Source organism: Neopsephotus bourkii, unplaced genomic scaffold, assembly GCF_033783945.1.
Source record: "Neopsephotus bourkii isolate Nb327-2 ecotype Australia unplaced genomic scaffold, CSIRO-AGI_Nbou_v1 NB_1554, whole genome shotgun sequence".
NCBI classification, from domain to species: domain Eukaryota; kingdom Metazoa; phylum Chordata; class Aves; order Psittaciformes; family Psittacidae; genus Neopsephotus; species Neopsephotus bourkii.
The window spans coordinates 1-15,983 of NW_026902030.1; the positions used below are offsets into that span (position 1 = coordinate 1).

Below are 15,983 nucleotides of genomic sequence, written 5' to 3' on the forward strand. Positions count from 1 at the left end.
ACACATGTAGAGCAGGAGCTGGAACAACCTGCAGTTTCTGAAACAGACTAATCCTGCTCATTAAATATTGCCAGGATCTCAGCCAGGGTCTGTCTGCACTGTAGACAGTGCAGTGAATACATTTTATAGACAATGACAAGCTGTATTTATGCTAGATAGCTTGAATGCTAACAGCAAACAAACTACAGACCATAGCAGAAAAGATAGGTGACTGTTTTGGTGCTCTGCACTGGAGGCCATACTAGCCTGCCTACAACAGTCACCCATTATGTGTAGGAGGATTTCAAATCCTTACAGCTATGAGGGAAGGCAGATGCACTGCTACCTTCCATGGTTCTTCTGCCAAAGCTAGAATTCAGTAGGGAAAAGGGACCAAGAGTTCAAAAAAGACCTTACAGATTCCTGTGTTGCAATCGGGAAAATTTTGGGGAACAGCGTTTGAAGCAACGTGTAATACAGTAACAGCATGTAACTCACCTGTGTATCATCAACACACAGCCTTAAGGGTAGGAGAGCTTTTGGGAGGGGATGTTATACCACTGACCCTTCACAAGAGAGCAGCATGCCCAGAGGCTAGCATTGTTTCTCGATTGACATGTTGGGTTGTTAGTGAAAACTGAACTGAAACAGGTTATGTTATGTTTTCTTTTCTGCTCTCGACGTCCCTGTGTGAGCATCTCCCAGCTGGTGATGGGTGATTTGCACTTCCATCCCATTATGGGGGCAGGGGAATGCATGCTATACAGTGTAGGGCTTGTTGCTGTATATGCTCCATCCCTGGCAATGTTCAAGGCCAGGCTGGACGAGGCCTTGGGTGACATGGTTTAGAGCGAGGTGTCCGTGCCCATGGCAGGGGGGTTGGAACCTGATGGTCCTTTCCAACCCTAACTATTCTATGATGATTCTATGATTCTATGTTTGCCCCCAACAGCCCGTTCCCCAGCTTCCAGCAAGGCAGGATCACTTCTCACTCCTCACTGCTCTAGATTGCCTGCAGAGACAAAGAGACCTCTCCCAAGCATTTATATTTAGGTATTATTTTTCCTTCCTGACCAGGCAGCTAAAAACTTCCATTTTAAAGAGCAGTGTTTTATTTGGACTACATCACATGTTTTCCAACCCCGGGGCCTGGTGCATGAGTTGATTATGCCTGTGCATGGGGTCGTGCTGCTTCTAAGACACAGTAAAGCAGGGTCAGCTGTTTACAGATCCTGTGACAGCCTTGAACTGCAGAGCTGTGGTTTGGCTTCTTGCCTGGAGCCAGGCTGGTAGCCCCCAGCTGAAGCATCTCCTTGTCGATGGGCAGCCACACTGGCTGGGTGGGAGCACCAGCACAGGGACTGCCTCTGAGAGCGCCTCTGTAGAAGGGCTGTGGTATAGGATTTAGGGACCTCAAAAGTCATATGGCCCCACATGAGGTGTGAGCTCAAGTTCCTGGATTGTCAAAGCAGATGGCTTTAGCCTTTGAGCAGAACCTTCAAGTCCTCAGTGAAGCAGACACCAAAGAGAGACATGAGCACACTCCTGAAGGTGTGATTTTCCATCTGGTATAGGAAAATCCTACAAACATCTACACAAGCCAAAACATAATCCTCACTCTGACTGGCCTTACTGGCAGTGTGCAAAGCTGCTCTGTTGGTAACCTGCTATGAACCTGTGAATGTCTAATTCAGGCTGTGTGGAGAGCTAAACCAAGGCTTTGTCCAAATTGTTTTGTCTGACACACATAAAGATGAACAGAACCTATTAAGTTCATGCTAATGTAAAGCTCAAAAACCTCATTTGAGGGAAACTGTGATGATCAAAAATAAAATTTTAAAAGGAGAAATTAAATGCTGAGGATGTTTTCAGATCATTTCCAGGGAGGAAAAAAGGCAGCAAACATTACAGGAGAAAAATTAACACAACAGGTAATTTGTGTTTGCAAAAGAGAAAGAGAAACACATTCTCACACACATCCCGAGGGCTAAAAAGCTGAGCTGCTGCCAGTAATTCCCAACATGGAAAGTTTGCCAAGTCCACAGGAGTAGCCTTTTAAAAGACCCCATTCAACTCTATTTGCATCCAGACTGCACAGAAACTTTGCAGTTTCTTGGCTTTAGATTTTCTCCTGAAGTCACTTATCATTAGAGATGACACAGAATCAGTCACCCTGTAAAAAGTCTCTGCTTTGAGGGGGTTTATTGTTTGCTCTCTTTGCACATTTTACATAGCCATCAAAACATTCATCTCTAAACAATCAGCCATTTCTTTGGGGTCCTTTCTGACTAAAGAAATAGGCAATGACAGCTATCAAAACACTCAGCACCTACTTATTTTTCCATCTAAAGGCCTGAAGTAAAAAGGATTTGGCAACTGCCACCCCTTGTTGATATCTGAACACTGTAAGAAAGCAACTGTTATCAGTGAAGAGTAGCATCGGATAGGTAACCATGAAGAGAGTGCAATGGCCTTGATAACATTGCTTCTTATAGATATGGTGAATCTCTTCTGAATTCTGAACCTGTTCTGACTTTGATAATTAGTATTTTCTCAGCTTTAAAACCTATCAACTACATTCACTGCATTACAAGAGAATGAAAGGAGTGTAGGTGAGATAGTTCGATCATGTTGACAATATAATGATATTTACCTTAAATATGAACGACAGATGGAAGACAAGTCTTTCTGCTGCTTCTTGCAAGTTGTTTACCCTCCTCTCTGCTTGCAAAGACCCAGCTGTGAGATGTTTTGTGACAAAGACCCTAATAAAAGGGATACAAAATGCATGCATTCCGGAAGCTCAAAATACTGCCCTGATTCATCTTTTCAGTACACACACATTATTTACATCTCAAGTGTCTTAATTTTTTGAAGCTTTTATTTGCAGCATAGGAAGGTGAAAAGCAGCAGACTTGTAAGTAGGAAGAGCTAGCTTTGGAACTAGAAAATACCACATTGAGAAGCCTATTTATTGATCCCCTTAGCAGTGTCACAGTGCCAAAGTAAGGCATGATGACAGCAGCATCACATGGCTAAAATAGACATAAATGTCCTCATCCGAACACTTCTTGTCATTCAGTGAAGGTCATTAGTGGGCATCTGGCTTTGCAATAAGCCTGAAACTTCATTTAATTCTAATAGAGAGAGCAGATCACTTGTAGCCAGAACATTTCCTTTCAAAACAGCAAATTAGTGTGACAGGAAAAAACTTGAACTGATTGCAAAAGTCCAAAATATCATTAATAAGTTCCACAAAACTTCACATACCATACGGTTGCTCTTCACTTTTCTAATTGCACGGTGTGTCTGTACAAATCTCCTGAAAATAACTTTGCGTTTGGGATGTCAACTATAATCCTGCCTCATTCCTGGTTGGATGGAGACCAAATCCTTAAGAAAGAGTTTGCAATGCCAAAGGAACCAAGCATACGGTAATTTTCCAAGCACCTCATAATCCATGACTAGCAGAATTTGAAATATTTGTTACATTAAATTGGAACAAATGAAAATCAACCAGTGGATCCCATTTACCACTGAGACAAACATGAACTGCCATGGGAGGTGATAAAACTTTCACTGATTTTTGTTGCATTTTTTGTATGCATTTTTTGTTGTCTAAACTGGATCTTTGGATTGCCCCACTTGGAATTCCTTAGCCTGGCAACATTCTGGATCAGTTTTCAATTGCCCTTCATACTCTGAGTAGAAGGGGCAAATAATTGCCCCCATGCAAGCTTCTTACTCACCCCCCCCCCCCCCCAATCCTATGCTGAGCTGAATTCCCTGCACCTGAAATGCTGAAAAAAACAAACAGAAAGTTTGCTATGATTTCAACAAATACAGCTCATCAGTTTCCCAAACATGCCACAACACAATTGGCTCTGAAGCATGGAGGGGACTGTAGATCTTAGTAAAATAAAGCCAATCTACCAGCAGTATGTGAGCATTTCATTTTTCAGCATCTTGAAACATGAATTCTCTTTAAAGCTATGTTTTATGAGTAGTGTTTTAATCGCAGCTCTACTGCTTCAGGACATAAGTAAAGGACCATGATCCTCATACATAAAATCTTACTTCACACAGCAGGAAATGGCTTCTGTAGCCAGACCGATTTCAGGACCCTAGCCCAGCATCCAGCTCTCATCTCACACCAACTTCTCATATTCTGTGCCCAATTGCATGTTCTTTCCACAGACCTAGTGATGGCTGAGAATGGAGAGGAAAAAACAGCTGTATGAAGAGTTTTTCTGAGCCAGTTTGCTGAAGCATATAAAGGTATAACTGTCTCTGAGGGGAATAGACATTTTACCTTGAAGAACCTCTGTGGAGAAACTGAAACAAACCTTTTACCAAAGGATGCTTAAGCTCTGAATCGTTTAGTTGTCTGAAAGTGAACTAAATGAGCTGGGAAGACAGGAGCCAAAACCTGAGGTGCTTGTGTAGTACAGCATCTGCATCTTTTGCAAGATGTTTCTTATCAAAGAGAGTACTTCAAGACTGCTTTGAAGTGAACTAAACATTTCAAGAGAGACTATGATTTCATCTGTATGGAGAATTTCTACTATACTGGTGTAAATAAAAAAAAATGCAATCTCATCCTAGTCTGGATGCAGCTTAATAAAGCTATGAGGCTATTTATATTTGTATAGCACGTTCTGTCATGGAAAGAGGAATAATTTGTCCCAGTAAATATTACTTCTATACATACATAACTGTGTTTACTCTCTGGGTTGTATTATAATACTATAACTACGCTAGTAAAAGAAAAATTACAACTGTAAATTGCATTGTAATGCTGGTTTCAAGATCATACATGGATGAGGTACTACTTCAGGAGGCTCTAGGCCTCCTATGTGGTTCCGTTTCCTGATTCCTCACAGTAGCAGTGGGAATTTACATCATCTCAGCAACATCTTTTGACTTTTCTCTTTCTCTCCTGCCCATACTTGTTTCCTCGTTTCCTATAGATTAGTCATAAGTGTGAAATCTGTTTCTCAGGTGCTTTACACAAATCCTAGACAAATGAGCCCCTATAACCCTGTGCAAAGACAGCTTGGTAATTCAGGTTTTAGGAGCTAAGTCCAGCTGAGCTACTTGCAGACTGGTAAAGCAGTCAGAGAGACTACTGAACCAGAGGGATGAAGCTTTCAAAACAGAGTTTCAGTCTGTTTTTAAAAGGACATGACATAGCATACTCAAAAAAAGCACAGGTTTTCACTCAGGCATCTGGCCAAGGACTCTCAGAATACCAAACCTGTGTCTTCTTTATACCCCCATTTCTAGTGATTTGTGTGATTGCCTCAGTAGAGTACAAATCTTTTTCTCTCAGATTCATTTCAGAGAAAGAAAAGAAGAGAAGAGAAGAGAAGAGAAGAGAAGAGAAGAGAAGAGAAGAGAAGAGAGGAGAGGAGAGGAGAGGAGAGGAGAGGAGAGGAGAGGAGAGGAGAGGAGAGGAGAGGAGAGGAGAGGAGAGGAGAGGAGAGGAGAGGAGAGGAGAGGAGAGGAGAGGAGAGGAGAGGAGAGGAGAGGAGAGGAGAGGAGAGGAGAGGAGAGGAGAGGAGAGGAGAGGAGAGGAGAGGAGAGGAGGAGGGAGAGGAGAGGAGAGGAGAGGAGAGGAGAAGGGAAGGGAAGGGAAGGGAAGGGAAGGGAAGGGAAGGGAAGGGAAGGGAAGGGAAGGGAAGGGAAGGGAAGGGAAGGGAAGGGAAGGGGAGGGAAGGGAAGGGAAGGGAAGGGAAGGGAAAGGAAGGGAAGGGAAGGGAAGGGAAGGGAAGGAAGGGAAGGGAAGGGAAGGGAAGGGAAGGGAAGGGAAGGGAAGGGAAGGGAAGGGAAGGGAAGGGAAGGGAAGGGAAGGGAAGGGAAGGGAAGGGAAGGGAAGGGAAGGGAAGGGAAGGGAAGGGAAGGGAAGAAAAGAAAAGAAAAGAAAAGAAAAGAAAAGAAAAGAAAAGAAAAGAAAAGAAAAGAAAAGAAAAGAAAAGAAAAGAAAAGAAAAGAAAAGAAAAGAAAAGAAAAGAAAAGAAAAGAAAAGAAAAGAAAAGAAAAGAAAAGAAAAGAAAAGAAAAGAAAAGAAAAGAAAAGAAAAGAAAAGAAAAGAAAAGAAAAGAAAAGAAAAGAAAAGAAAAGAAAAGAAAAGAAAAGAAAAGAAAACTTGTGTTAGAAAACTCAAGTTCCTAGGTGCAGGAATAAACACATTCTGTTACTGAGTCATTAAACATGCAGGCTAAAGTGCTTGCTGACCCCAGCTTTTGGTCCTGCCTCTCTCAAAGCCTGTGAGACAACTTAGCTCCGCATAAAACAACTCCAGGGGCTTATGGCTCCTTTATCAAGGTAACCCCAAACTAGCACCGGTTTAATATGTCAGGCTACAAACTGCAGTGGTTAAGGATCAGCTTCATGTGCAATTCCACAACTTCTGAGAAGGCACTGAGTGAAAAACTAACTGGAGGCAGTTATTGATTCAGCTGTCTGCCCTTAATTAACTTATATTGATGCCCCAACATCACTGGGATAAAATATGGATTAACCCTGAACCCAGGGTTAGTTCTAAATGACAGATTAAATCTTGAACTAGACCCTCGCAAAACTCCCTGTTTCTCTCTCTAACAGCTCACATTTCAGTTTCTGGTGTGTTGGTTGGAATGACAGCCCTTTCCACATTTAACTGCACTGAAACATGAAGCTGTGTGAGGGATTTTTTAGACAGTTCTGAATGAGTGGGGACCTGTGAGAGCCATCTCTGGTGTGCGATGCTCCATAATAGCACTGAGGACATAGCACTGCTGATCCAAAGGTTTCCCCACACAGTGTAACATACTTCAGTATTTTGAAGCAGGACCACTGAAACTAAGTTTTGTCATATCAGGATGCATTTATGAAAATTTTATTAATGATTAAAAGATACTTACTCATAACAGATTATTAGAATACAACTAGCTGTTTGAAGGCATCTAAAACAGATGTTGGATGTGTCGTTTATAAGTACTGAAGTGCTTTTAGACTGTACGTGGGGATTGGAAACAGCCAGTATGCACGCATGTGCATGTCTTTAAATCTCAGCTTTCATTTAATAAAGTAATAAGTTTCTTGCACTTACAGTTATGAAAAAAACCTGGCAATATGAGCAGAATGTAACCAAGACAGAGGTGGCAAAGAGATGTCGGGAACAACAGCCCCGAAAAGCGGTAACTGCGCCTGCCAGCATCTGATCACCCAGTGATGCCTTTAGTTCAACAATTTAACAAAGAGCATGATAGATAGACACATTACTGTGACAATTTAATTTCTCCAACAAAGTCAGTGAGAGGTTCTATTACCCACAGCAATCCCAGTTAAAAGCTGCCCCACAAAACTCGGAGCCCAACACCAAATAAAAGAGATCCAAATGCAGAGAGCCCTCCAAAGTCCACAGAGACACTGTCCTGCTTCAAGCATCTTGTGCTTTACTCTTCCTCTGACCATATAGTCAGGAAATGGAAATCTTTGGAAGACTATCACTGTCTTTTTCCACCCCCCAGCTTACAGCACATACTGTTCTTAATCAGGAATGCAGTCATATCTATTAGGCAATAATAAGTGCACTCCTCACATAATGTGATCTTAATGTGTGTGTGTAGCTGCAGTGTTTGTATTTACTCAGGGCTCAGTGTTCTTTTTTCGCTTTGGTGTAAATAAGATCATGACCATTATCATGACTTAACCAGCTTGAGACCATGTTACATTTGTAAAGGTTGTCTACCCTTCCTTGAGTCTGGCACTGCACAAAGTGCAGGCTGTTTTCCATACATTTTATCTTCAAAGTTAAAACAGGAGATTGGGTGCTTATTAGTGGCAAACAGTGCACTATTCAGTGCTGGTACAGCCTCTGTAGAAACAACCTGTCCCAGCTGAACTCAAAATGGAATTAGGAATTTCAGATGAGATGTGAGAACAAGGGAGTGCCTTATGCTACAGCCAGCTTAAGTATTAAACACATTTCGTAAGCAAGGAGTACAGCCAACCCTATCACCACACTTTTATAAAGCTGACCTCAGTCAGTCCCTACTGAGATGGGTCTATGTGATTTTGTCTCGTAGCTGCTGAAGAGAATCTCTTGAAGCTTCTTGTTAAGTTCTTTTAAAGAGACATGTCACAAACTGGACTTAGGATTTTTCTACTCATCAGCATACTGCTGCTGGATCAAACCATCAGCCAGGCTTCCAAATTCAAAGCCAGGAAGCACAGCAAGCGTAGAGTGAAAGGTACTGGGTTGTAACTGGGAGGAGGGATAGAAGCTTACAGACTGTGCAACTTTACTATATACTTCAATAACATTGCATGAACCAGAAACTGTTAGACAAATGCTTATTAGCAAAGGACATTTGAGTCTATCTTATATCAGTCTTAAAATATTTTTATGTGAGTTAGCAAAGCCAAGAATAGGGTTCAAGAAAGAGTTATGTAAATTGAGCTGTATAACAGTTGTAAATATCATGCTCTGTTGTGCCTATTCATCTCTGTCAACATTATTTAGGACTGACAGGTACAGCTCAGAGACGACTCTGGGTGATCATTTTTAGTTACATAGTTATAGTGACTAAGATCAGAAGAATGGAAATTCATATACATATGGTAGAAAAGAACAGAATAAAATATTCAGTCTTCAAGGGTTATTGTTCAGATTTTTGTAGCCTTGCCTAATTTTAACAGAATGTGTCTCTAATATTTGGGGAATATAACTCTACCTGTGTGAAAAGAACTGTGAAATGGCAAGTCAAACTAATGAAAAATAATTAGCAGAAAACAATAAAGCATAAATTCCCAGAGCAAAGTTTACAGAGCAAATACAAAACTGATGAGTGTTTTTTTGAAAATGTCTGTGTATTTAATTTAAAGACTTATTTCTAATAAAAGAGGGTATGGTGAAGGTTACACCAATGGCAAATATTTAAGCTTCTAGTCAATGAAAAAACCCACAGCTTTGATAAAGCCTTTGTACAATGCACAACACGATTACAGATCTCTGGGGCTATACAGTTTTGATCTGGAAACAATTTGGCAAAAGAATGGAGTTCCTGAGGACAAGTTTCCCATTATTTTTGCGGGGGGATGAGAAAAGGTCTGCATTAGTGTCCCACTATGAAATGTTTGTACCAGGAGCTCACCATGTTCTGGTTTTGCCTCTTTTCAAACAGACGAACATGGAAGGGCTCTTGTGAACTAGGACTTGCAGGGAGTATCACGGGCTGAGGAACTGGGAGTCCTGCCTTGGGGAACCAAGGAATCATGAAGGACAGCTGGGGTTATCCCCAGAGGCAGTAGGGAATATGGATATGAGCTTTCTGGGGTGCAGCTGGAGGATTAGATGATGTAACATAGATCTGTAGGAACTGTGGCTTTGTTAGTTCTGCGATGTGTGAAAGAGCTTATTTATTCCTCATGTTCATTACTGTGGCTTCTGAAAGGTCTGGTTACTGCTGCAATCAAATTGTCATCTTGTGCAATGGGAACATGCCTGCTAGTTGTTTGATGGTGGTAGAAAATTATAATGATTAAGAAAAAAGAATTGAAAAGATGACATGAAAATAGAGTTATGTGCAAATTAGCTTCTTTTCTTGTCTCACCATCTTCCTGATGCTTTTGTAAGTGCTACAAAATGGTGATTCAGACTACATTTGTGTGACTTAAGTCACCAAGCCCTCTCTGTACTCATGGAGAGAGAAAGGCTCCTCCTGGGAAGGAGAAATTGCAGCTCAGCAAGCTTGTCTGCATATATTTGGACTGTGAATTTTGGTTATATTAGCTGTTCACTGTGTTAAAACAAGAGTTCTGTGAAACTTTCATCCTTTCAGAAATAACATTTCTTCGAATAAAGACAACTTGTGGCCTGCTATGATTTGTGTCATATATATACACCATGGGGTACAGGTTCAAATCTAAATAGGCAAATTTTGCTGTAAATTACATGTTGGCATGCTAAATAACAATTAGCTACACAAATCCATGGTTTTCAAACAGGTACCAGGGTAAAGTTCAGTTGAAAATGAGATTTAAATTATGAGGGTAAAACGTGAAGGTGAGGTCCTCCTGGTTTTTTTTTATAGGAACCCTACAGGAATCATTTCATTAATGAGAAACCTTGAACAGAAATCAAAACATGTCTCAGCAATGCAAAAATATTATGATATTATGAAACAGCTTTTAACATACATTTTTTTTAAATATTCTTTGTGTACATATCTGCTCATTTCTCTACATTTCTTTTATTTAAGAAAAAGATGACCTAAAGACCCAGATTGACAAATTGTGGCGGGAAGTAAATGCTTTGAAAGAAATGCAAGCTCTTCAGACAGGTAAAGCATCTTACATGGTCAATGGCTTCCACAAGTTACCACTGCCTCTCCACTCTCCTTCACTCCCATCCTTCTCTTTAATGGCGATTTGTGACTGAGAGATATAACTCCTTAAGAGCATGGTGTGCCATAGATGTAATGGTGAGACAAACGCTGAAGGAAGCAGTCAAGTAAAGTGTGACTAAAGATGCACAAGTGATAATTCTTCAATAAGAACAGGAATTAATCTGGAGCAAGAACTATGATAATCTTTGCTATGCACAACCCCAAGATGTGATTTTTAGGTATATCCAGACAAAGATAACACAATGAGGGTTACTGGGTTTGAGATTTTAGATGGTCAGTGAGCTAAGTCCCCTTGGATACAAATACAGGCTAACTAGCAAGGCAAAAATATTCATGGAAATGACTGAGAATATCCCCAAAAGGAAGCTAAAAGGACTGAACCTTTTTAAAGTGTGGAGTTTGCAACATTCAAAAGTGAATGTTACCATAAAACTTCACAGTAATACCCACTGTGAGCTGAGAAATATCCTGTATCAATGTGCAGACTCCTTTAAGTATTTAAATAGCCATATGGAAATTTCCAAACAAAATAAGAAGGGTAAATACATATGCACCTACTGGACAGTTGTGCTTTTTCACAGCTGTTGACACAGAACTTGGTAATTAAGCATGTACAGGAGGACACTACAGAGGAAATGACATAATTCACATGAAACAGAACATATTTTCCTTAAGGATGGTAATATCTGGGTTGTTCTGTTTCATGTCTTGGGTTACATAAAGCTTTTTGATCTTTACAAAATATTTGTTCTTTAAATGCCTTATAAGAACATTTCAGAAGTGTCTTAAAAGAGGGAGCCTGTGCTAGACAAGTGACTCTTGTTTAAAAGTAATTCTTGTATTGCTTCCAGAAGGAACTTGAGAGTGGTTTAGAAATTAAACCAGAGCCAGGAGATTTTCTATCCTCAAAACTTATTTTGAGCTATATTCTAAATTCAGAACCCACACTGTTCAACTGGATTCCAAATCTGGCAAAAAAGAGATCTATCACCCCTCTAGTTCTGACTGTGTTTATTAATGGCTTTATGATACTTGAAAAAGGAGGTGCTTTTTCAGCTTATGGACATTTCCAAGACACACATTACAATCTGATTTCTTCTTTGCTCAAATTTCCTAGGTCTCCTTTCTATGTACCATGAAATATTGCCATACACCATTTAGAAGCACATGCTTTCTCCCTAAAAAGGGCCAGTCTCCATTATTACTGCAGTTGCTGAAGTAGATAAAGTCTTTCTGGTCTTTCCCAAGGATATAAATATGTTAAAGAACTCAACATTTAGCAGATATGTTAGTTACATTTATTTGGCCATTAGCAGTTGGAAAAGTTAAAATTTGAAAGATAAGCCCTAGTATAAAATGGTGATCCTGAAAATGCAGCTAAGAAGCTCAATGAATACTACAACTGGAAGTACTAAAAAACTCAGACATAGGATATGACCCAAAGTAGATTTCCATATCCTGTTGATCATATACATAATTACTTTTTTTTTTTTTTTACAAGAACAGATGACAGGAATTAGAAACAGGTTATAGAAGACATCAGGACAGAAGATGTTTGTATTTTTTTCATGACATTTCTAATATAAGTACAAGATGAGTTTAAGCAATAAATGAAATAATCTGGAAGTAGTCACATGCAGGATTCTAAAAATAATTGTTGCAGGAGTGTGTTCAAGGCTTTTGCCAGCTTCCTTAGCTCAGAATGAACACTCCTTCAAGGAAGGTTCTCTTCTCCTGTTTTTATTTGTAAAATCAGTTTTTCACATTGTGTATTAGGATAGCAGGAAAGCAAAGTTTAAGGACTCACTCCTGCAAGCCTGCTCACACAGACCCTGGGCTGGAACAACTTTGACAAAAGTTCTGCAAGGCAATTCCAGTTACAGAGCATATGCCAAATTAATGTTCCAGTATATTTGGACTTTACATAAAGACTTCCCTGATATGTTCCAGTAGAACTAAAAGCAAACAGATTTATAAATGCAAATGTTTAGATTATTAAGTTCAGATTGTCACGCAAGCTCAGTAATAAGTATACATTTTTCAAAAGTGTTTATAAATTTAAGTCACCTTACCTCATTTTGTGTTTGAAGGGACAGACTTTGCTGGAAAGACAAGACTTTAAGAACTAAAGAGGTGAATGTGTACTCTTCTACAGGTGGAAATACATGTTTATCAATAACCCAGAAATTTACATTATGAAATTTAAATGAAAATTTATTATTTCTGGCAAGCAAGATGCATTTTTCTGTCCTGCCTGTGTTTGCTAGGATCTAAGCTTCGTTAATGCACAAAACTTTGTTTTTCTTTGGCACCTAAATGTAAACATGAAAAGACCATTAGATCTGTCGCTTTACTATTAAGTCAAGTACAGTTTTATGATGACCAATTTGTACCTGGCAATGATGCAAACATCCATGCCTCATCTGTTCCATCAGTTTTAAGACTGATGAATTAAGGTGAAAATGTCTAAAAGCAGGACTATTTGATGAAAAAAGACATAAAACACACCTACAACAGGCCTGGGTTATATTTTAGTGTTCTGAAACAGCAAAATAGAAAATCCTTGAGAGACTTACATTGTTGGAGGGAATTCTGAGGCTCAAGATCATGCCTGAGGTTTTCCGGAATAAATATGGGAAAGATTCTCCAAAGCACATTATGGTGTTAAGATGGCAGCTATGTCTGTCCTTCCTCTTAAGTACTTCTTCTCTGGAGCAGCTTTTGGGCACCACTTGTAGTCCAAGGTGCTTTGCAGATCACCTGTGAGCAGTCTGTTCAGACTTCCCAACAGCATGCTAACATGCTGGCTGCATACAAGGTCCTACATGAACAAAAGGAATAGCAGGTAAGACCAGTCTTGCTACCACTTCTTGGACCACTCTGTGGTGGCAAGAGCCTTTCACCTGCTGGGCGACTTGTCTGCTTAATTCTCAATACACCTTTATGAAAATTATCACTTATAAGAAACATTATTCAAAGCTATAGCCCAAGTTATACTGAATATGCAAACATTTACTGAACATGCAAACCAATATCTATTCACAGTCTGTCTTCGTGGGACAAAGGCCCATAAGAAGTGCTACCTTGTGTCAGAAAGCACCAAACATTTTCATGAAGCCAATGAAGACTGCATAGCCAAGGGAGGGACACTGGCTATCCCACGGAATAATGATGAAACAAGCACTCTTCGAGATTATGGCAAGAAAAGTATGCCTAGGGTGTCTGAGTTTTGGTTGGGTATCAATGACTTGATAAATGAAGGGAAATTTGTTGATGTCAATGGCATGGTTCTACAGTACTTCAACTGGGATCGTGCCCAACCAAATGGGGGGAAGCGTGAAAACTGTGTATTTTTTTCCCAGTCATCACAAGGCAAGTGGGTGGACGAAGTCTGCCGTACTGCCAAGAGATATATTTGTGAATTTCTGATCCCCTAATTACATTTACAAATGACCATGACCACATTTTGGGTTATTAACATGCAGTTTTGCTTGTGAGCATCCCCTCCCACTTTGACATTGGAGAGTTAAAAATATCCATCCTCTGCATTGTATTCATGCTTTCCTGAGGCAGAAGTTCTCTCTATTAATTTATTTTCTATTCAGATGCTAAAAATGTAATTTTTAGTGAGTGCTCTCTTTGTGTACAAGAACATATATTGAGTTTTGACCTGCATTATATCATATTTTGGTATATTATTTCAGCCTGATGTTCCAGTTCCTAGCATTCACCTCCTATTTCTATACTTTTTACCTCCATGGTAGGTTAGCATTTGCTTGAACTCCACACTCCAGTGAATTTATTGAAAGTTTGCAAAAGATTACTGCATGGTGACATGTGCCAGTATGGGGTGTAAGGATCCTTTCAGTTCTAGTGTTTAAGAAGGACCTTGGGATTATGTGAGCTCCTGGAAAAAAATTGTCATTATCCTCATGGAGTTTAAAAGAATGGATCTGTGATCAAGAGGATTTTTACTCATGGGTTAAAAAAGCCCAATTAGAAAGAAAAATCTGATGTTAATTTTTAAACTACATGTAGTTAAAAGTGATACACTGGTAGAAAATGGGAGAAGTGCCTGCTCTAAAACACCAGTTAGTCTAAACATACTTGCTTTTAAATGTCTCAATTATGGTTAAATATTAGATGTCATTTGGAAAATTCTCATCGAAGAAACCAATGTGCCACTAGATCCCACCTCCACTGAGCAATGCCTTAAGATCTGCATAAGCCTTCTCTCCTTCAGGATCAGAAGAAGGCATTGTAATACACACATTAACAGTGCCTGAAAGCACAAGTAGGGAGGAAGGATCCTGTTTCTGGGCATGATAGCGCTCATTCACCTCCATTTACGTGGCAAGCAGCACACTCATTTGGCACAAAAAAAAAGTGAGACCAAACTGTAACTCATCTGACCACATACAAATTTTCCCGATTTAACACCCAATTTTTGAAAATGAAGTAAAATGTGTTAGTTATTCTTTGCTGTTCTTAACCTCACAATAGTGACTTGCCTTCATGTTATAAATAGCAGTTTCTTTCTTGTGTAAAGGAATTTCATTTCAATATTTAACTATATTGATGCTCGGAGGCTAATTTCTACATTAACCTCTTTTAGTTGCACAAGATTTTCTTAAATTATTCAATAAATTTTTGATTACTGGTATTTAATTGTAGTGGTATTTTTGGCAGCTTGTGCATCCACGTGAAGGCCATTCCTGCCTAGGACTTGAGGATTCAAAAGAGGCACCATCTTTGGGCACATTATGCTATACTTCTTTTTTTAGTGTACCTACGTGTCACAGGACAAAATTTGGATCCTTGCTTGCCTAACAGCTGTATGAAATGCAACTCTTCAATGTACCACTGTCGTGTTATCTATAATTTCATTGTCCTACACTTAATGTATTTGTAAAACAGGCTTGATTCTGAATTCTCTCACTTAGCTTGGAGTTTAAACAAAGGAGCAGAAAGTCCTTCTTAAAAATTCTCCCAACCTTTGCTAAGGTTGGGATCAATATTCATTTTACCTACATTTTAACATGATTGAAAGTCTGCAGTGACTTTGTATGGCTCATTTACCTCTGGCTTGTCTGACATGTCAGTATGCCAGCATATCCGTACAGCTGAGTCAGATTGAACATTCACCCCGAATTCCAGAACTTATTTACCTTTGAGGAGTTTATAAATTTATAAACTTTAAAATGTATAAAAAATGTGAAAAATTTATATTAAAAAAGTTTATAAATTTATAAAACCTATTCAATCTATTTCAGCCAAGCATTTTAAGTTGTAGTCAGGAATGGATAATGTTTGTAGATACTATTGATGGATGCAAATACCAGAGACAGAAATAACTATTTGTTTAGTAGTTATTTACTGCACAAAGGCAAAACTCAGTGAAATTGGTAATAAATTTGAAGATTCCAAGCTGAATTCTTAGTTAAGAAATAACAAATGAACATAAACTGAACAGGAAAAATGGAGTGAAACTCAGGTGGGTAGAGTTGAGAGGAGATGGTAGGAGGATAAAGAACTCCACAAATGCCTGCAATGGGGGCAAGACAGAGAGAAAACAAAGTAGAAAGATCAGGGAGACAAGCTTTGTCCCAT

General features: G+C 39.4%; 1 protein-coding gene across 1 annotated transcript; it reads left to right on the forward strand.

Annotated features, from left to right (window-relative positions):
- Nucleotides 1-7,676: 7,676 nt before the first annotated feature.
- CLEC3A (C-type lectin domain family 3 member A) lies at nt 7,677-14,058 on the forward strand. Its single transcript, XM_061370959.1, has 3 exons — nt 7,677-8,216; nt 10,227-10,307; nt 13,419-14,058. Exons 1-3 carry the CDS (start codon nt 8,102-8,104, stop codon nt 13,808-13,810), a joined length of 588 nt encoding a protein of 195 aa, XP_061226943.1. The 5' UTR covers nt 7,677-8,101; the 3' UTR covers nt 13,811-14,058.
- Nucleotides 14,059-15,983: the final 1,925 nt, after the last annotated feature.

Excerpts from the sequence above, each read along its gene's own strand:
- CLEC3A (XM_061370959.1), top strand. The coding sequence starts at position 8,102 with ATGTCACAAACTGGACTTAGGATTTTTCTACTCATCAGCATACTGCTG. Across the intron at positions 8,217-10,226 it reads CAGCAAGCGTAGAGTGAAAG|AAAAAGATGACCTAAAGACC; the intron begins GTACTGGGTTGT and ends CTTTTATTTAAG. Across the intron at positions 10,308-13,418 it reads AATGCAAGCTCTTCAGACAG|TCTGTCTTCGTGGGACAAAG; the intron begins GTAAAGCATCTT and ends ATCTATTCACAG.